This window comes from Thermobia domestica, chromosome 6 (genome assembly GCF_964235325.1).
Source record: "Thermobia domestica chromosome 6, izTheDome1.hap1.1, whole genome shotgun sequence".
NCBI classification, from domain to species: Eukaryota; Metazoa; Arthropoda; class Insecta; order Zygentoma; family Lepismatidae; genus Thermobia; species Thermobia domestica.
Genome location: NC_137459.1, coordinates 157,258,130 through 157,279,592, shown reverse-complemented (window position 1 = coordinate 157,279,592; position 21,463 = coordinate 157,258,130). Strand labels below are relative to the sequence as shown.

The window sequence follows — 21,463 nt, the reverse complement described above, 5'->3', positions numbered from 1 at the left end:
TTTCACTTTCTACCTTTAATTAAGATTTATTTTTCCTCTGTGTAGAAATAATGTATAAATATGACTGTAATTTCTTCGCAGATTATAATAGCAAGCCTAATGTGTACATACAACGCTGAAGACTGGACAGAATTAAGCCAGCAAGCAGAAAACGCTGGAGCAGATGCACTTGAGTTGAACTTGTCTTGCCCTCATGGAATGGGAGAATCTGGCATGGGTTTAGCCTGTGGACAGGTATACAACAACTACTCCTAATGAAATAACCGTGTAGTATTTAGTTAGACACCTTTGAAAACATCTTCGATGTTGGAAACTTTCGATCGTCTGCATTGATCTTACTCATACGACCTACACAAATTAAGATGAAAGGAAAAGGTGTAAATAGAAACAAGAATAGCAAAACAAATATATAACCTGCACTTGGAGGATTAGTTCTCCTGTTAAGTTAACAATTTCATTGAATCATTACTTTTGTAATTATCTACTTATTTTCATCCAGGGTTCTTAACGTTGGCAATCATTACATTTTTTTCTTTCGTGTTTGGTTAAAGTTTACGGGCTAATCCACGAAGACGAAAGAAGATATTGCGTGCAATGAAAATATTCTCAAACAATATTGCAAAATAATAAATATATAAGTAAGAACATAATTAAGCTCTATTGAGTATGATCTGGTAACATTCTTTCGTGGAATTTTTGTAACAACAGGTAGTAAAGAAACAGGGAAATCGGTGGAAATCTAACAGAACATCTAGATTAAGTGACTGTGAATTGACCAGAGTGTTGCATTTATTTATATAAAATAAGTGTGTATATATATGTCAAGGAAGTACTGGCTCACGTAATCCAGTTTTCGTACGCGAATATCGAAATAAGTAGAATGTTCCCTTCTATTCAGACCCAAGCGATGAACTACGGTCGCTAAGTACTATACATGATAATACTAGCATATATTACCAGCTTCGCTGGGTTGAAATGAAGATTTAAATGCACAATTCCGTATCTCATGTGTTTAGTACCCGTGAAATATGCTGTTTTCGTTTTTAATAGCATCGACATAAAAAAAAAACAGCATCGGAAAAATCATTGATCATCTCGGCGACCCCGAAAACCATGGATTCAACACTAATATTAGACATTTTAGATCATTTGTATATATATATATATATATATATATATATATATATATACAGATAGATAGATAGATATAGATACATTTTCCCCTCTCCTTTGTTGCGGGCTGTGGCATCGAAAGTTTCACCGTTCATCTCCGAGACCCCAAGAACTATAGATTCAACACTAGTATCGGTCATTTTCGATCACTTTTAAATATCTGTTCCTCCCCCTCCCCCAAGTTGCGGGGTTGAATTTGAATTTAAACGGGATCGAAAGTGTCACTGTTCATCTAAGCGACCCAGAAAACTATAAATTCGATACTGATAGTGACCATTTTCGATCATTTTTTATATCTCCCTTCCCCCCCTCCTCTCCCAAGTGGCGTGGCTGATTTTGGATTTAAACCGGATCGGAAATGTCACTGTTCATCTGAATGATCCCGAAAACTATGGATTAGACGCTAATATTGGTCATTTTTGATTATTATTATTATTATATATAGCTCCCCCTCCTCCGTGCTGCGGCACACGGTATCAGAATTGTCACTGTTAATCTCAGCTACTCCTAAAACTATGGATTCAATACTAATATTATTCATTTTCCATCATTTTTAAATGTTTATTCTCCTCCCCTACGTTGTACCCTCCCCCTCCTCAACTATCAGGGCTGGATTTGGATTGAAACAGCATCAGAAGTGTCACTGCTTCTCTCATCGACCCCAAAAACTATGAATATTCAATACTAATATCAGTCATTTTTGATCATTTTTATATTTCTCTCCCACTCCCTCTCCTCTACGTTGCATCGTCAAAGTGAATAGCCTAAAGTAATCCCTGTCCCTAAACTCATGTATGTTGAAAATTTCATTGAGATTGGTCGAGTGGTACAAGAGTGATGAAGTCACAAAGGCAGTCATTTTAACTTTAACTTTTTTAACATATATCTCCCCCCTCCACCTCCCCTAGGTTGGCTCGTCAAAGTGAAACGATAGAAAAAAACACCCAAGGCCCGACCCTCATATATGTTGAAAATTTGATCGAAATTGGTTGGTTGGTTCAAAAATTATTGGGTTTCATTAGTTTTTATTTATACGTCCCCCTCCCCCTCCCCTAGGATAAACCGTTAAAGTGAAATTACAAAAATTTTTCCAGATCCGAACCTCATGATTGAGATCGGTTATATAGTTCAAGAGTTATTAAGTTACAAAAATAGTCACTTTCAGTCTTATATAAATTGACTAGTTTTGGCTAGCTGGGGGCTCCACCCCCAGACCCCTGCGTTTGCTCGGCCTGCGGCCACGCATCTCTTAGGTATCAGCCTTTGTATCAAGAGTAAATTTTGTGCATTTGCTCTTTAATTACATTTCCTGAATTTGCACAACTGGGGTCTTCGCCTCCTGACCCTCACGTTTACTCGGCCTACGGCCTCGCACCTCTTAAATCCACAATTCTATCAAATTTCAAGTTTTTTCCTGTTTCGATTATCTAAAAGATAAGGTTTTGTATTCCAAAAAAAAAAAAAAAAAACGCCCATTTAAATAACATGGGAATTTCTTCATTCCCCTTTAGACCCCTTAAAAACTAAAAATGTTCACTTTTGACAATTTTCCTGTAGATTAGTCCCGGAAGGCTACAATCATGCGAAATTTCATCATTCTAATCCTGCCGGAAGTGCCTAAACATTTTGGGGTGTAGAAGATGTCCCATATAAATAACATGGGAAAGACTTTTCAGTTCCCGATAAAAAACACTTTACAGTTGGAAATTTTTATTTTTAGTAATTTATTTAGTTAACGCTAACGAAAACGTATAAGCATACATAATTTCAAGCTTTTATTCCAATTCTAAGTACCTAAAATATGACATTATAAGTAAAAAAAAAAAAAAAAAGGCCCATTTAAATAACATGGGGAATTTCATCTCCCCTTTAGACCCCTTAAAAATTAAAAATATTCATTTTTGGCAATTTTTCTGTCGATTAGTCCCAGAAAGCTACAATCATGTCAAATTTAATCATTGTAGCCCTACAGGAAGCGCCCAATAATTTTGGGGTGTAAAAGTTGTCCCATATAAATAACATAGGAGAGATCTTTCAGTTCCCCATAAAACCACTCTAAAGTTAGGATTTTTTATTTTTACTTATTTACTTAGTTAACGCTAACGTAAACGTACAAGCATACCAAATTTCAAGTTTTTATTCCAATTCCAAGTACCTAAAACATGAGATTATAGGTCAAACAAACACCCATTCAAATAACATGGGGAAATTCTTCATCTCTCCTTTAGACCCTCGAAAAATTAAAAATATTCACTTTTGGCAATTATCCTATCGGTTAGTCTCGGAAAGCTACAATCATGCCAAATTTCAACCTTCCACGTCAACCGGAAGTACCCCTTTAATTTATGTCAGCTCATGTAGTTTTATATATAGTTAGGATTTTTATATATCTCCCCCTCCTTCTCCTCCACTACGTTGCTCTGTCAAATTTAAATAATAAAAACGATCCCAGGCCTGAACCTCATCTATGTTGAAAATTTGATCAAAATCGGTCGAGTGGTTCAGGAGTTATTAAGTTTTATTTATTTTTAATACCACCTCCCCCTCCTCTCAGTTCTACCGATAAAACTTTAATGATTAAAGTGAATAACCTAAAACCAGCCCAGCCTCGAACTTCATCCATGTTACAAATTTGATCGAGATCGGTCGGGCGGTTCAGGAGATTTAGAGTTACAAACATAGTGATTTTCAATTTTTTATATATAGATAAAGCACTTTGTATTAACGGAGGATAAGTAAGTACAGTGATGGCTTAAGGAAACCAAAATATTTTAACCTCGATCGAACCCAATCCCTTGTTTTCTTTTCATTATAAGATAGTGAAATGTATGTAAGATTTTTTATTAATAACAACTAAAATTTTCTATAAATGTGACAGATTTACTTATAATGAACACTTTGCATGTACAATGATAATTAATTGTAAGATCTCGTTTTTACATGGGATCAAATGTCATATAAGGGAATACAAGGATTGGAAAACATTATGGAAAATACATATTTACAGAGTATTCCTCGTCGTTCGCAACATACTTGACCGTTAGATTGAAGATAAGATTTACTATGCACTTTAATACTAAGTAGAAAATGAAAGAAAAGAAAAGTAATTCAGAATGAGCCTTTAGGAAGAAATAAAGCGCACTTTGGATGTTGTTAAGTAAGGAAAATATGCTACTTATGAAATATTTTGTGAGGAATATTGTACTACACGAGGAAGAAACGTCGACATTAAGAAAGAGGAAATAAAAGTGACTTGAGCCATTCTAAATTTGAGTATTGAGAAAAATGGCTAGATATAATGAAAAATCAATGAGAAAATATTACCAAAATCCGGAGAAAAAAAGAGTACTGGAGATTTTTTTAAGAAAAAGAAAAGAAACCGATTAGACTATTTTTGATTAGAAATAGTATTCTAAGTGACGTGATAAAAGATATAGTGAAATATAAAGAAGGAAGGGTACGAAGAATATGAACATGTATGTACAATATTAAGGGTGTCTTTCTTTTAACCAGCAGCAAACTATGGTATGTAGAAGCTTATAATATTGTGACAAGTGGGCTGCATGTGAGAGCAAAGTACTTACAATGATTGTGATACTTCGTTAGCAAGACACGGTCGTAAATTTATTACAACAACAAATAACAGTTATAGACAGGGACGCAGAAACTTTTCTGTAAATGGAAGGGAAGTAAAATTCAGGAATCAATAATAATAATAATGATAATAATAATAATAATAAATAATAATAATAATAATAATAATAATAATAATAATAATAATAATAATAATAATAATAATAATAATAATAATAATTCTAAATTTTTAATATGTTTGTTGGAAACAAACAGCATTACTGCCGCAAGTACGCCAAAGGAAAGGAGCAAAAAAAAAAAAAAAAAAAAAAAAAGGATTTACAAACGCATGCTCCATGCAAGTAGAACACAAACGTTATGCTAAAGTATAAAAGAAATCTTCTCATACATAATATTAACAAAATAAATTACAAAACATTAAAAAGAATGAGTTATAAAAAGCAAACATGTAATATCTGTTATAAACTAAACAAAATACATCGTCATTCACAATATTGTTGAAAAAGTTTACAAAGTATTAAAGAAAAAATCATAAAAATCAATTATATGTATATATAAAACAGAAAATATAGTTTCTATTACAAAATCAAATCATCGAGTAAAAGTAAACAGGTCCACAAGACCTAAGTTTAAACAAAAGACAGTATTTCATTTGAAACCAGTTAAACCATAAAATACGAAAACGTAACTTCGGTCCTAAGTCTAAAGTAAAAGAAGAAAATAGAAAATAAAAAAAAGAAAACGATCCTAACATTACCAAAGTTAAATACATATTATATAAATGGCACCAACTTGAGAGAATACTTAGAATACTCAGAAAAACATTTTTAAAAAACATAAATTATTTAAGCAATTAAAAGATTGAAAAAGAACCTTATTGAAGTTCTCTTGAAACCAACCTAATACAGAATAAAATTTATTTGCAATATTATTATAAATGCAAGATTTTGTAAACAAATTCTTAGTGACCATTTTTTTATATACAGGGAACTCTTATTAACAGAAAGTTTCCTAAAACAAAATCACCTTAAAGAACCTTGTGAAAAAAATTTAAGTCAAAGAAACAACGAATGTCAGAAGTTCAAGATTCAAATCCTTTCTGACATTTCACAAGCTGATTTCCTTTAATGCTTTAAATTTCCGTCTTAGCCAAGTTAAGGAAGTATTTTGAACTGATTCCATAAACTTACTAAAATATCCAGTTTCACTATTCCAGACAACTGTACACTATTCCAAATGTGACCTCACATTACACATATGATAAAATTTCTCATCACTTTTTTTTTTCAAATGAACTTTTTTTGTTTTTTATATCTCTAAAACTCTTTAATAATTTTCAGTTTACCTCAGTAACAGTAGCCAGTAACGAACATGGATCCTTTTGGGAAGGATTCTTTACAGACACGGACCCACCTTCTGAAGTTCTTGGCGCCTTTCTCTCGGTACATGATGGCTCTCTGTTTGCCGCAGTCGGAAAGGTAAATCCATGCTTCATCGAGCGTTACGACGTACATCCACCTTCGTTTTGCCAGATGCCGTTCGTACAGCTTCCGGGCGTTACACTTTCGTTCCTTTTGGTGGGCATCCGTGAGAAGATGGCCGCGAGCTTTCATGACTTTTTCCAGCTTGAGTTGATGGTGTAACGTCCGGCCCACAGTCCCCAAAGACACGTCAAGACGATTAGCCATACACCTTTGTGTTGGCGGATTTTCTTGCATTGCCATTTTGCGAAGTTTCCTCTGCATGATGGAGGTGGCTTTGGTGCATTCCCGCTTCCTAGGCAACTTCGTTGGTGATCCAAATGGTGGAGCTTCGTTGCCCTTGTACTTTTTAATAACATTTTTCATTCCATTCTTCTTGCACTGTTTTCTAATGACAGAAACACTAAAGTGGGCGTCATAAAGAGCCGCAACATAGCCTTCCCAAAACCGGCTTAGTTTGGATGGCATTTTGGTCACAGAGCGGAAACCCACACACTTTGAAACAAATTTAACACAACACTCACAACAATGGTCCTGTTTTGTGCGTTATTGTCGTCCGCGTGGAAAAAAACAACTCCGTTCCCAGGAAGCCACTGCACAACACTGCAGGACGCCACGAGCCAGGTCGGGTGAGTCCATTCTGCCCGGGAGGGGGAAGGAACGAAATCGGCCAAACGTAGGCTGAACAACCTCTGTATTCAAACTTCATTCTTGGCTTGGCATTGATTTAAAATTAAATTTAATACCTTAAGCAATGATACAATTGTTTCGAAACTCAATTTAATTTCCCTCGTTGAAATAAAAGAAATTACAGCAGGTCAAATTTATCCACAATACAATTCATGGTAATATTGATCTCATCAATTTGTTGTACATCAGAACTCCATTTCATAACCCTATAAATTTTCGACTTTTATCTTGTAACTATAATTTGGTTGGTACTCCAATATATAATATTAAAAGGATAAACAAAAAATTAAAGTACTTCATATTTTTAGTCAACAATTTCCTCAAATTAAAAAATAATATATCAAGAGTATTACTAATGAAAAGATATTTTTAGGGCAATACTATATTTATATAGAATATTGAGTTCTCAATTTCTACCTAAGTTTTGTGTTTTATTAATTGTTATTTTATGATGTTTCTAATTTTGTAGAATATTTGTCCATGATTTCTTAGTCATATATCTTTCTTTTCGTATTTTGAACTGATTAATTGAAGGCTTTAGTTGTATGTTATTTTCCTCAATAATGAGTAAAGAATAATCATTATTATATACAATTTTTGTAATTAAATTAATGTCAAATTATTAAATTTTTGTTTAGAAAAGTCTATGTAAGTACTGTGGTCTTAAAATTAACATATATTTTGGGTTCTATAAATTATTTCTTTATGGTGCTTCTTGTATAAATTATTTATTATGGTGTATGTTTTTAAATTTTGTGCAATATATTTTTACAACTTGCTTACTCATGTGTCCTTTTTCCTTTCTTTTATGTGACCAATTTAAAGCTTTGGCTGTAGTGTCACTTTCATCAATAAATTATTAACGAAGTTCGAGACGCTGCTAAAGACCACTCTTAAATAGATAAACGTCCTAGTCTTTATCACATATAATTTCTTTATAATTTCTATAATTTCACGAATGATCAAACTTAATTTCAAACTTATAATAATATCAGGTTAGCTAACTTTCATTTTATTGATGGATGTTTTCGTTGGAAAAGAAGTTAAAGAAGTTTCTCGCTAACTATTGCCATAGTAGGTTGCTATAAATGTTATGCATATAAATATTCTGGCGGAAACGCAATACATAGTAGCAAGTGGTATTTAGAAAATTTTTATGGGTTCATTGATTTATATTTACGTATTTTGTCAACAGAAAAGGTCTATAAGACGTCACCTACGATTTAAAGTTGGATTTTTACCACTATAATGCGTTCGACGTTCTCCCACTGGGAATCTAGCCCGGAACTCCATGCACCAAAGATAGACGTGCTAGCCACCAGACAAGCGAAAATGCTTACCAATTTTTACTTGGAAGGAAGGAAGGTAATACACATTTATCGAAGGCCTTTGACAAATAGAAAACAAGAACTTTTTTTTCCCACATAGGGAGTCATTTTCAGAATGTAAGGACAGATCTGTAAAAACTTGGCGTACATTTTTTGGCTACGTTCTTTTTTTTCTTTTTTTTCTTTTTTTTTTTTGAAAATATTATAAAGTGGATTTAATTGACTGATTAATTATAAGTTATTAAATATAAATGTGTAATATTGAAAAATCTAATTACTTGTTGTTCTTTGATGAATAAAGGAAATTACCATTTATTATGTTTATTTACTAGCATCCACAATTAGTCCGAAATATAACTAGATGGGCGAAAGCAGCTGTCAAGATTCCTGTATTTATTAAACTGACTCCAAATATCACAGACATTGTTTCTATTGCTAGAGCAGCCTATGAAGGTAAGTTTCAGAATACTTACTTATTGCTGGAGAGAATTGGATAATCAGAAAAGAATCGACACCTTTGCTTATTTGTTGTAGTCCAATTATTCGTGAATTTCAATTAATTTTATTTGCAAAACGATATTTCATTTTTCAGAATAAAAATAATCAATATTATTTATGCTCAATGGTTTATAGGTCAAACGTTTAGAAATTACCAGCACTCAAAACTTCTTCAGGCAATTAAAGATATATATATATATACATATATATACTATGTGATCAAAAGTATCCGGACACCCCCAAAACATACGTTTTTCATATTAGGTGCATTGTACTGCCACCTACTGCCAGGTACTTATTATCAGCGACCTCAGTATTCATTAGACATCGTGAGAAAGCAGAATGGGGCGCTCCGCGGAACTCACGGACTTCGAACGTGGTCAGGTGATTGGGTGTTACTTATGTCAGAAGTCTGTACGCGAGATTTCCACACTCCTAAACATCCCTAGGTCCACTGTGTCTGATGTGATAGTGAAGTAGAAACGTGAAGGGACACGTACAGCACAAAAGCGTACAGGCCGACCTCGTCTGATGACTGACAGAGACCGCCGACAGTTGAAGAGGGTCGTAAAGTGTAATAGGCAGACATCTATCCAGACCATCACATAGGAATTCCAAACTGCATCAGGATCCACTCCAAGTACTATGACAGTTAGGCATGAGGTGAAAAACCTGAATTTCATGGCCGAGCGGCTGCTCATAAGCCACACATCACGCAGGTAAATGCCAAACGACGCCTCGCTTGGTGTGAGGAGTGTAAAATTGGATGATTGAACAGTAGAAAAACGTTGTGTGGAGTGACGAATCACGGTACACAATGTGGCGATCCGATGGCAGGGTGTGGGTATGGCGAATGCCCGGTGAACGTCATCTGTCAGTGCCAACAGTAAAATTAGGAGTTGGTGATGTTATGGTGTGGTCGTGTTTTTCTTGGAGGGGACTTGCACCCCTTGTTGTTTTGCGTGGCACTCTCACAGCGCAGGCCTACATTGATGCTTTAAGCGCCTTATTTATTCCCACTGTTGAAGAGCAACTCGGGGATGGCGATTGCATCTTTCAACACGATGGAGCACCTGATCATACTGCACGGCCTGTGGGGGAGTGGTTACACCACCATAACATCCCTGTAATGGACTGGCCTGCACAGAGTCCTGACTTGAATCCTATATAACACCTTTGGGATGTTTTGGAACGCCGACTTCGTGCCAGGCCTCACCAACCTACATCGATACCTCTCCTCAGTTCAGCACTCCGTGAAAAATGGGCTGCCATTCTCCAAGAAACCTTCCAGCACCTGATTGAAAGTATGCCTGCGAGAGTGGAAGCTGTCATCAAGGCTAAGGGTGGGCCAACACCATATTGAACTCCAGCATTACCGATGGAGGGCGCCACAAAATTGTAAGTCATTTTCAGCCAGGTGTCCGGATACTTTTGATCACATAGTAAGTATATATATATATATATATATATATATATATATGTGTGTGTGTGTGTGTGTGTATTTTAAATAGGGTAGCAAACTTTAAATTAAAAATGACAGAAAGACATGGAAATAGTAAAAGCTAAAGCAAACTTCTCACTGTCTCGGAGACATTTTAGTTTTTCTTTAAGTTTCACAATTTGATTTTAATTAAATGTTCTTCACCGACGTAATGAAAGGAATTAGTCATTTGCTTAGTGAAGTTGCTTGATATTTACAATAACTTTTTCTCATTGCCAGGAGGAGCTGATGGTGTTTCGGCTATCAACACTGTACAAGGTTTAATGGGACTTAAAGCTGATGCTACAGCTTGGCCAGCTGTTGGAAAAGAAAAGTTGACTACTTATGGTGGTGTGTCTGGAAATGCCACACGACCGATGGGTTTAAGAGCCGTGTCTTCTATAGCTAATGCTTTACCAGGCTTTCCTATAATGGGTATAGGAGGCATAGATTCAGCTGAAGTTGGGCTCCAGTTCTTACAAGCTGGTGCTTCTCTTTTGCAGGTATGAAATGTAATTTTTGAGTTACTTCTTGGAAAATTCTGTTTCAACAAAAGCAAACTCGTAGAAAGAATTCGATTTGGAACACAAATGAATAGGTTGATCAACGTAGAACTCCTTATGTGTAAATTTTTGGTTTCGCATGTATTTGAATAGGCTCATGGCAATGGACTACCTAAGCCAAGATGTTACAATCTGGCTGTTACGAAGTCGTGCATCCCAGAATTCTTCCTTTTTGGTGGAGTTTTGTTCCAAAACGCTATAAAATGCTGGTAGTAACACAGGTAAGAACTTCTATGTTCGACCGAAATCTGTAGCATAGAATGTGCTTCTCTAGATGCCATGCTGCGGCTACCATGAAGGGCAGGTTGAAAATAATATCTGTAAAAAATATGCTACTGGTAGTTTGAAGGTAATCGGGAAGCACCACTAGTGATATTTAGCGATAAACATCGCTTTTATCTCGAACATACTCGTAGTTACGGCCGAGTTTGTGTACAAAATCATGCGAGTGAGCGAAAAAATCCAGTGCTGTTTCCCTCTACATAAGGAACCAAATCTGGCACCAAAGATGATTTTTAGGGTTGTTGGGCTCTTCAATGAACGTTTTTGCTCCCGTGTAGATTTTTTGTCCCACCAGGTACCTTTTTGATATGGTAGAGGGGAATAGAATTACTTTTTTATATATAGGAATTATTGACGTTGTGTCATGTTCTCCCTTTTTTGATAGCATTTAGTGGGCGTTTGGTCTCACTTTGACTTTAGGAGGGACAGCTGTTTCTGGTCCAGCACGTTCCTCTTTTGATATAATGAAAGAAGTAGGTAAATTTCTGGGAATCATTGAGTACGTGTTGTGTTCTCCCTCTTTTGATAGTATTTAGTGAGTGTCCTTGGTTTTCCCTTGACTTTAGGAAGGCTAGTCCGCTTCTGACTCAGCATGTACCTCGTTTGATATAATACAAGAGAGTAGGGTAAAAGTTTGGTAATCATTGAGCACATGTCGTGTTCTTCCTCTTCCAATAGTATTTAGTGTGTGTCTTTTGTTTTCCTCTGATTTTTAGGAAGGATAGTCCTCTTTTGGCCATGCACGTGCTTCGTTTAATAATAGAAGGAAATAGAATTATTTTTTGGTAATCATTGACCCTGTCGTGTTTAGCTGCTTGGCTTAGCACGAGCTCGTCCTCCACTGAAGAAAGAACGTGAAATTTATTTATTTTTGTAAGGAATGTTCCCTCTTGGTTCACTACACATGTGGGCTCAGTAGGTACCTTGTCCGATATCGTTGAGGGAAGTTAGATTCATTTTGGCAATCATTGATCACGTGTTAGTGTTCTCGCAAGCAAGCAAAGCAAGCAAAAGAGTCTGTTTATCATCTCACTGTGGAGATGAAAGGACGTCCAGTCGTAGGCTGCTTTGTCCAGTGTAGGTACATTATTTGTTTGAATAAAAGTTTGTGCAGTGAGCCAGCATGTCCCACAGAAACGACAGTGCGCAGAACGGAAGCCAGGTGTCCGGGCAGGATGCAAGGCCTGTTTGTCTCGTCAGTGGTGAGTTTTGTCTGGTGTTATTTAGCTACTGGAGTGTTTTGCCTATCGAGGAAGGATGGAGGTTGTTTTTATGTTTTGATGTTTTTCTTTGAATTTAAGAGCTTTGGATTTTTTTTAAAATTTTATTTTATTTATTTATTTATTTATTTATTTATTTATTTTATTATTTTTTATTATTTTTATTTTTTATTTTTTTTAAATTTTATTTGTTTATTATTTTTATTTTTATTTTTTATATATATTTTATCGTTTTTTTAATAGTATTAAAACATATACTGCACATACATATATATATCTGTTCCTTGTTTGCTGATCTGTGTTTTGATTTAATTTTTGTGTTCTTTGTTGTATGGTGTTTATTCTGTTTTGCTTTTATATTCTAGTTCTTCTTTGTGGTATGGTTTTATTGTTGTGTTCTCCTTCTGTTACATGTGTGAGCTGTTTTATTTGTGTGAGTTCTTCTTTGTTGTGTGTGATTTTATTATGTTTGTGTTTTTCGTGTTCTTCTTTGTGGGTTGTTTTCGTGTGAGAGTTCGTCTTTTGTGTCTAATGTGGTCATTTTGTATGTTAGTGTATTTCGACGGGCGTCGTGAGTCTCACTTTTTTATTATTTTTATTATTATTATTTTTATTGTTATTATTATTTCTTGCTAGGTAAGGGATAGGATGTTTTGTAAGGTTGTGTTGCTATTGTTGTCGTTTCTTCTTTCGTATTTCTGAAAGTGATCTTCGTAGAATGGTTTGTTTCTTAGTTGTTGGCTGTAGTTCTTGTTCAGTGTTTGAATTTCTTGGTCTATGGGGTCCAGTTTCGCCAGCCGGTATAGTTGTTCCTTTGTTTCATTGAAGGCCTTGTACCTTCGTCGTATCCAGTATCTTTCTGCTCTGGCAATGTCTTCTATATTGTTGCGTGAAAAGATGGGGTGTCCATAGATGAGCAGGGGTCTTATTGCTGTTTTGTATAGGTATCGCTTGTTTTCTTCTTCGAGGTATCCGGTTCTGGTTAGAGGGAGGAGGGCAAGTGTAGTGCGTATTGCCTTCTTCCTTAGCTGTTTGATGTGCTCTTGGAGTGTGAGTTTGCTGTCTATGGTGATACCTAGGTATTGTGCGGTTGGTTTGGGGTGAATGTATTGGTCTCCTATTTTGATGGTTCTTTTTAGGTCGATGAAAATGCCTCTGTGGTTTGTTGCAGGGTAGAAAAGGATGATTTGAGTTTTCGTAGGGTTCAAGTCTAATTTCCATTTCTCACACCAGGCTTGGAAATAGGCGATTTGGGTCTGGAGATTTTTCAGGATGTATGTAACCGCTTTGCCGGAGGTCCAGTATGCCGTATTGTCAGCAAACAGGCCGAGGTTGGTGTTGAGGTGCTGTTGTACTGGTGTGTCATTGACGTACATGATGTAGAGGAGAGGGGCTATAGTTGATCCTTGGGGGACTCTCCTGTCCACTGAGAAGGTTTCAGAGAGTTGGTTGTTTATTCTAATTTGGGCGGTTCTATTGCTGAGAAAATTGTTTGTCCATCTGATAATGCTTGTAGGTAGGTTGAAATCTGTGATTTTGTTCAGCAGTCCGTCATGCCACACCGCGTCGAAGGCGCCGGTGAGGTCCAGGAATGCTGCCCCCCTCTGAGCCTTTTTCGAAGAGCTATTTCCATATCGTTATAGATATGGAGGACTTGGTCTATTGTGGAGTATTGAGGCCGGAATCCTGCCTGGTTTGGTGTAAGTTGTTTGCTCGTATTGAAATATTTGTGCATTCTATTTACCAAGATTTTTTCCATGAGTTTCGAGATGGTTGATGTTAGGGATATGGTCTGTAGCTTTTGGAGCTGCTCTTTGGCTTTCCTGGCTTGGGTATAATGATTGTTTCGGCTTTTTTCCAGGAGGAGGGGATATATCCCGTCTTGAGGCTCGCTGTGTATCGCGAGGCCAATTTGTTAAGCAGCGTGGGGGGAGCTTCCTTCAGGTGTTTGGGCTAAGGGGCCGCGGTGGCTCAGTGGTAGAGCGTTCACCTCTGGTGCTAGGGGTTCCGGGTTCGATCCCAGCCCCCGCCAAGTGAACTTTGTGGTGGACAAACACCGTGTGCGTGAGTTTTCTCGGGGTTCTCCCGTTTCCTCCCACTTTCTTCATTCCACCATTTCATTCATTACACATCATCACCGTCTCCTTTAGCCTAACCGGCATAACCGTGGGACGTAAAACTCAAAGATTTCATTTCATTTTTTTCCTTCTGGCTACATGGCCTGCCCACTTAAGTCTCCTAGACTTGATGACACTAACAACGTTTGGTAAATGGTATAAATTGTGCTGTTCCTTGTTATGAAGTTTCCGCCATTTCCCATTCCCGTTCCTCTTGGGTCCGAATATTCGTCTCAGGATCTTGTTCTCAAATACTTTACGTTCTTCCTTCCGAGTAAGCGACCATATTTCGGAACCAGACAGCACAAAAAGAAAAAAAAAATAAAATAAATAAATAAATAAAATAAAATGATTATCGTTTTATATAATTTAAGCTTCATTTTCCTTGACAGAATTCGCGACGACGAAAGATTTTCAACTGAATAATAACACGAATTCCCTACTTTTAGTCGACATTTAATTTCTTTGTGAATATGGTTTTCGTCTGTTAATATTGATCCTAGGTATTTGAAAGTATCCACTTTATCGAAAGTATTATTTGATATTTTAACGCATCCATAATTTACAGCATTATGATGCCGACGAACTTCTGTGTATTTAGTTTTCTCTGCGTTTACTTCTAAACCCATGTCCCTGCATGCATTTAATAAGACCTCTGATTTTCTTTCAATTGTTCTCCTATCATCCCCTGTTATATTTATATCACCAGCATACGCCATACCCTGGTCAATACCATTCACCCCTAATGGTTGCTACCTTTTATTTTCCTTATAGCGTACTCTAGAACAAAGTTGAATAATAATGGCGACAACGCATCTCCTTGTTCCAGGTCATTCTCGACGTGAAAAGCTCGTGAATAAGAATTTTCCTACTCGGAATTAATTTTGGAATTTATTTAAACATGCCTAAGTAATCGAACTATCTTTGTCGGTACTCCAAATTCTGTTTTGGTTTTCAAGGTTCTAATATTGACATTGTAAGTAAATGTGATTTTACTTTGATTCTTGAAATCTCCAACTCCTTTAGAAAGACAAAAACCAGTTTCCTCTCAACCTCCTATGTGAAAAACAGGTTGGATGAATCACGTGTTATCGGTAAGCAGCAGAATGTTTTCAAATATTATGGCTTTTACTCTGCTGATATCGATGTTTTATATATATTACTCCTTAGTTTTGGTTCCAATAAACTGCAAAGACATGTTTTAGGGACACTCACAACGACAATGAAAATTAACAAATTGTGTAAAGCAGATGATTAATCATTGTAGTCTATTTGTAGGTAAGATATTTCTCCTACATCCGTCACTTTTTAAATCCTTTTAGATTAAATATATGAATATGTATCAAATTTGCGATTTAAAATTACGGTAATTTCCTACATTGTAAGCTATTTTATTTATCTACAACGAAATTTACATGTGCATACTGCAATATTATTGTTCAATTTCCACTCCTGACTGTAGCAAAAATGGAGGGAAAATAATCAGACCTAAAGGGAATTGGTAAGGATCAAGGGTCATTTTTTCGGTCTTTGTCTCTGGAAGGCAGAATAGGTTTTTGTAAGCTAAAGCACTATAAGATTCCTTGTATGCAGTTGGAAGCTTTCCTTAGGACACTTCAATTGTTACACCCTTGGAAGTTGCAAAAGGTTTTACCATACTGACTATTTCGCTATTTACTTCATTACTCAGTTCCTTAACTATGGAATATTTCTATACAAATGTGTATATTGTTGAAAAATAATTTTAAAAAAGACACTGCAAATGTATGTAGAGTTCCAGAGCTCCATCCTGGCTGAGTGGTTAGCGTACTCATTTTTGGCGTGGGAGACACGAGTTCAATTTTTGGTAAAAACTTATGTGGTTAGGATCCCACGTTAAACTGTAGGTCCACGTCTTATATAGTCTCGCTGCTGAAAGGAATGCTAAAGTTAAAATCAAAATCGTATGTAGAGTTCTACAAGTTTTAGGGAGAGATTGGGATTCACGGTGTCCGCCCAGTAAATGCACCTCTGCTGTTCCAATGACCACCAAAAGTTATCCGAAAACAGAAGGAGGGAAAAGTAATTAGTTCCCTCCCGAACAACGAAATTCCTTACAATTATGTGGAAATTGATATATAATTAAATTACTTGATAGTACATTGAATACAGAGGAAAGCTTTAAGTTAAGTGACATTTGGAACATTTTATTACAATAATTAAAAAACAAGAGAACGAAAGCAATAATAATAAGGGCTAATATATATTTTTTAAAAAAGGACATTTTTGGTGTGAATAATAGGGACATCTTTGCTCATAATTAGATTTCCTGTGAGAACACACACTATCTTGAGGATTTTGAGTGCACATAAAGTAATAAAGGTAATTTTGATCCGTAGGAGATTAATGACATATTAAGCAAACCACGCTTAGTTATTACTGTGTCCGCTAGTGGCACTATTTTCACAACATTACAGTACTGCCAATTGATATGACACTTTTTATGGCTATAGCTCATCGATTTCTTGGCAATTATATCCTAATTATAAAAAAGAAAACATCTCAGTCTATACATCACGCTAATTTATAACAAACAGTCACACTAAATGGTGTTGCTACCTGTGCTTCATATCTACCCAGGCTTGAAAACCATACGATAAATTTATCGTGATATATGACAAATTTAAGCCTTAGCTATATAAAATAATCACCTTGCGATAATAGATGAATATACGACAATTTTAGAACGAACACTTTTTTTTTTTTTTTTTTTTTTTTAGTTTTTGATTATGCATATAAATTTGTAGGTATGCATTAAATCATTATAAAACACAGGCATACTGAGGTTTTTAAGTCATTCCTGCTAAGATAAACCAATTACAATTTGAGAATTAGCAAATGGTAACTCTACACTCATTATTTAAATTCAATTACGCTTATGAGGGGGTGAAAATACTCGTTAATACTTGTTGTTACTCAGAATTGTGTTAATAAGAACTAAAAACGAGGCCGATTTGGAGTTCGAAACTGAAAATTACTAGATAAGTTTATTATATATTATTGCTAGTATTAGTAGTATTATACTTGTTTCTACAATTATCACGTGCATAACAAACATACAATATTTTTTTTTCAATATACGATAATTTTAAAGACGAAAATCCTTAATTTTGTTCTCTGAGATTGGCAACTCTGTGTCTACCTGATGCAAATAGATGTCGCTAGGTACAGGCAATTTGCCGACTTAATCGTATCTTTAAAAACTATTGTTTTAGTTTAATTATTTCAAGACAGCACAGGAGCCGTAACCACATTTAGATTTGAGCATTAATACTTGTATATATTTCTACAGTAATATTGTGACGAAAATTGCAACTTAAACTGTATCGTTTCAATTTAAGTACTTCAAAATGGATAGTGATGATACAGTACATAAAGTTGCTTTACTGTTTTTATTAGGACAAGCCGAATTTTAACCTATAATGTACAGCAGGCCGAAATGTTGGGAGGAATAATTAGTGTTTTTAATTCAAGAATGATAACGTTAAGCATAATCCACAAACTATAAGACAATTATGCGTCCCGAGGAATTTTAGCGGAACGCCAGGACATGACATTGCAATAAAGGAGGATCCCGTGAAATATGGAGCGTATGTGAATCCTAATTATAAATTTGAATTAAACTATAAGTTGTAACAATATTTGATTGTTGTATATTGAAATGTAAAATTACAACAATGTAAAAATTCATATAATACAGTAATAATTGTACAACAATTCCCGAAATTAGTACAACTCTGGTGACGAACACAGTTTTTTTTCAGTTCCGCTCATTTGAAATGCCAATTAAAATAAACACACAGATGAAACACCAAAACTTCTATTTGTTACCGTATCAAAGACATTTTGTTATTGATGTGCGTCTACACAACAAAGCAAGTAGCATATGCGCTGTATTCTTTGAATTTAAACCAAGAGTGTAGCCTTCGGCCTCCCAAATGATCTCCTGCCCACACCCAAATGGGGTCTTCCTGTCATATGTTCATAAAACTAGTTTAATTCTTACTGCAAATGAAGAAGGTTTATTACAGAATGGCAAATATATATATATATATATATATATATATATATATTAATAAGCTACGTTATCTTTAAAATATTTAAAGCTACTGAAATTAATTATCCACTTTGAATTCTCATTTGCTTCGCTGAGTCTACCCACTTGCGACTTGATTACTATACTATTGAACAATGTATTCATACATTTCCTCCAACCTGTGATTAAAGCTTCACACATGTGAAGCCTCAGACACACGTGCTCAAAGTAACATACTGAAAATATAATAATAATAATATGTATGCATGTGTGCAACAGGGTGTGAAATCCCGGGGGACGGGGGGAATTTCCCCCACCAAAAATTTTATGCTTGCATTTCCCCCTCACCAAAATCTGTAGGACACCAATATTAGACTAGGAGGGGGAGATGGAAAGCAAATGCCTACGAATATCCACTAAGGCTAAAGGAGATGGTCATGATGAGATGGATGATAATAGTGGGTTAAGAAAGTGAAACGAAACGGGAGAATCCCGAGAAAACCTCCACACACAGTGTTTATATACCACAAATAGAATTTGGCGCGAGCTGGATCCAGCCAGGGATCCCACCCACCTGAAATGAGCGCTCTACCACTGACGCAACGCGTCTTTTCGTTGTGGTTTCAAGTACTCGCATTGAAACCATATCTGTTATTTATAATAACATATTCTTGCTAATAATACAATACAGATACATAGGTGACCGAATATCTGAGCGATCAAAGTGGAACACTTAAAACTTAGCGAAGAAACGGGAATTTCATAAATAATAATAAACACTATACTCTGACTCTACAGTTCGTGGGGATCTATGGCTGGCCAGGTGGAGCGCTTCAGCTTGGTACGTTTAATGCTTGGTTAGTACATAGGTTCGCAGGCGGTATTATTTCTGACTTCTAGATCTCATTCCGCTACTTTCGTGAATGCAGTATTCAATATGATGGTAAACACAACGAGACTATGATCCCGCGGGAGTCTAACCCTGGACCATACGCACCAAAGTGTATATTAATGCAGTAGATGAGTGTACCAATTTAGGTTAAATAAATAAATAACGTAATTAAAGTATTTTAAATTACAATGACCTCTAGTTTAGACATTTATTACTATTACTACTAGTATGGTGATAATAATAATAATAATAATAATAATAATAATAATAATAATAATAATAATAATAATAATAATAATAATAATAATAATAATCAATGAGTATTTGAACTTTTTCGAGCAGCCACTTCATGTGTGAAGTACAGTCAGGCATTAATGTGGATCGCTGAACTTCTCCCCCCCCTTCCATTCTCCATCGATTTCGCACCCTGGTGTGCAATATGTTTTTATGTATGTATGGTGAGTTATTAATGCTTTCATACTGTAAAAGAAACTTTCTGGTTTACTGTTAGTATGTAAAAATAACAAAACATCTTTGGGTTCAATGGAAAGGTCATTCCTTTCAGAACAACTTGCTGGCTACCCCGTTCATTTGAACCCAAAATAAACTATTAACTATGCGAACAAAGAACAGATATGAAGAACTGCTGAACCAGACGATCACTGTAAACTATACTATGAAAAAGGTACATATGTATAGTCTTCTACAGTACTCATTTAGGATGATATGATGCACTTGCTTATTATTTCACTCATAGAAATCTTAATGTCATTATGCAATGTTTGATTTTTCTTCATAGGTTGGGAGTGCTATTCAAAATCAAGATTTCACACTTATCGACGACTACGTTACTGGACTTAAGGCTTTGTTATATCTTAAAAGTTTGGAACAGCTGAAAGATTGGGATGGACAATCACCGCCAACGATAAAACACCAACGAGGGAAGCCTATAGTTACTCTACAAAATGTAATTAATAAGGTAACGAAAAATTTTGCTGACATATTTTTTTTATAATAAAGTACTCTTTCAGTTAAGAAATATTGTACACATGTCATTAGCTCCGACTACATTGGAACAAAAGGACGTGTGCCTCCAAGTGTTTAGTCTCTATGGTACATTGTACCCAAGAAACTTGTCTGTAGAGAGAGACATTGTCCCACCCGAAAAAACGCATAGCTGAGAGAAGAAACAAGGTAAATACTTCAAGAAAGCCATGTATTTGAGTAGCTCCTTCTCCTCCCCTTTCCTCATCGTGGACTTATATGTATACATATATATATATATATATATATATATATATATATATATATATATATATATATATATATATATATATATATATATATATATATATATATATATATATATAAGTGCTTCGAAAGAAGTCATATTTTCAATTTCTTGTATGCTTGTTTCTATTTATTTGAAATAACTCATATCATGATTGTAACATGCAACACTAAGGTACTTTGAATGTGCATTGTCCCGTCTGTCTCACTCGCGTTATTATCGCTACAGAGGCTCCGAAGTGTGGATAGTGTAACGTTCTTGAAGAATAGGTATGGTGTTTATGTTTTCATTTATTATGCATATGTGAAATATGTAATAACCGGACGCAGTACCATTTAAAAATGTACAACTTTATGTTGAGTTGATAAAACTGTTAATCCGATTATGTTGCTGATTATGTCAAACAATGTCTCCCTGCCGGTATTTACATGGTACAAAATTTTAGCGTTTCTATTAACCCTCCATCGGTCAAGGGGTGAGCGTAGCGCTCACTTTTGTATTTCTGGAGCTGCCATTGGTCGTTGTAATGTTCTACTGACGTGTGGTGCCATCTAACTGTTGGTTGTAATGTTACGAACGGAATTTAGTTGGTAGGAGGTTTGGCGCTAAGAATCAGTGTGAGTTATACTGTTTTTTTTTTTATTTTATTATTATTGAAGTGTCACACGAGTGAAGCTGCACTCATACCATGATGGTGTTAGTGAAATTTCATTAGATACTTTACGTGAAATGGAGTTCAATTAGTTTCAACTACATTGGAAAGTATGTATGGTCTGAAT

General features: G+C 35.4%; 1 protein-coding gene across 1 annotated transcript in view; it reads left to right on the top strand.

Moving 5' to 3' along the window:
- su(r) (dihydropyrimidine dehydrogenase su(r)) overlaps window positions 1-21,463 on the top strand; it is a 293,614-nt gene that overhangs the window by 214,453 nt on the left and 57,698 nt on the right. Inside the window, exons 13-16 of the mRNA XM_081762277.1 lie at window positions 82-234; window positions 8,599-8,719; window positions 10,485-10,747; window positions 20,193-20,372. Of these exons, the coding sequence (XP_081618403.1) occupies window positions 82-234; window positions 8,599-8,719; window positions 10,485-10,747; window positions 20,193-20,372 (717 nt within the window). The remainder of the gene's footprint in view (window positions 1-81; window positions 235-8,598; window positions 8,720-10,484; window positions 10,748-20,192; window positions 20,373-21,463) is intronic.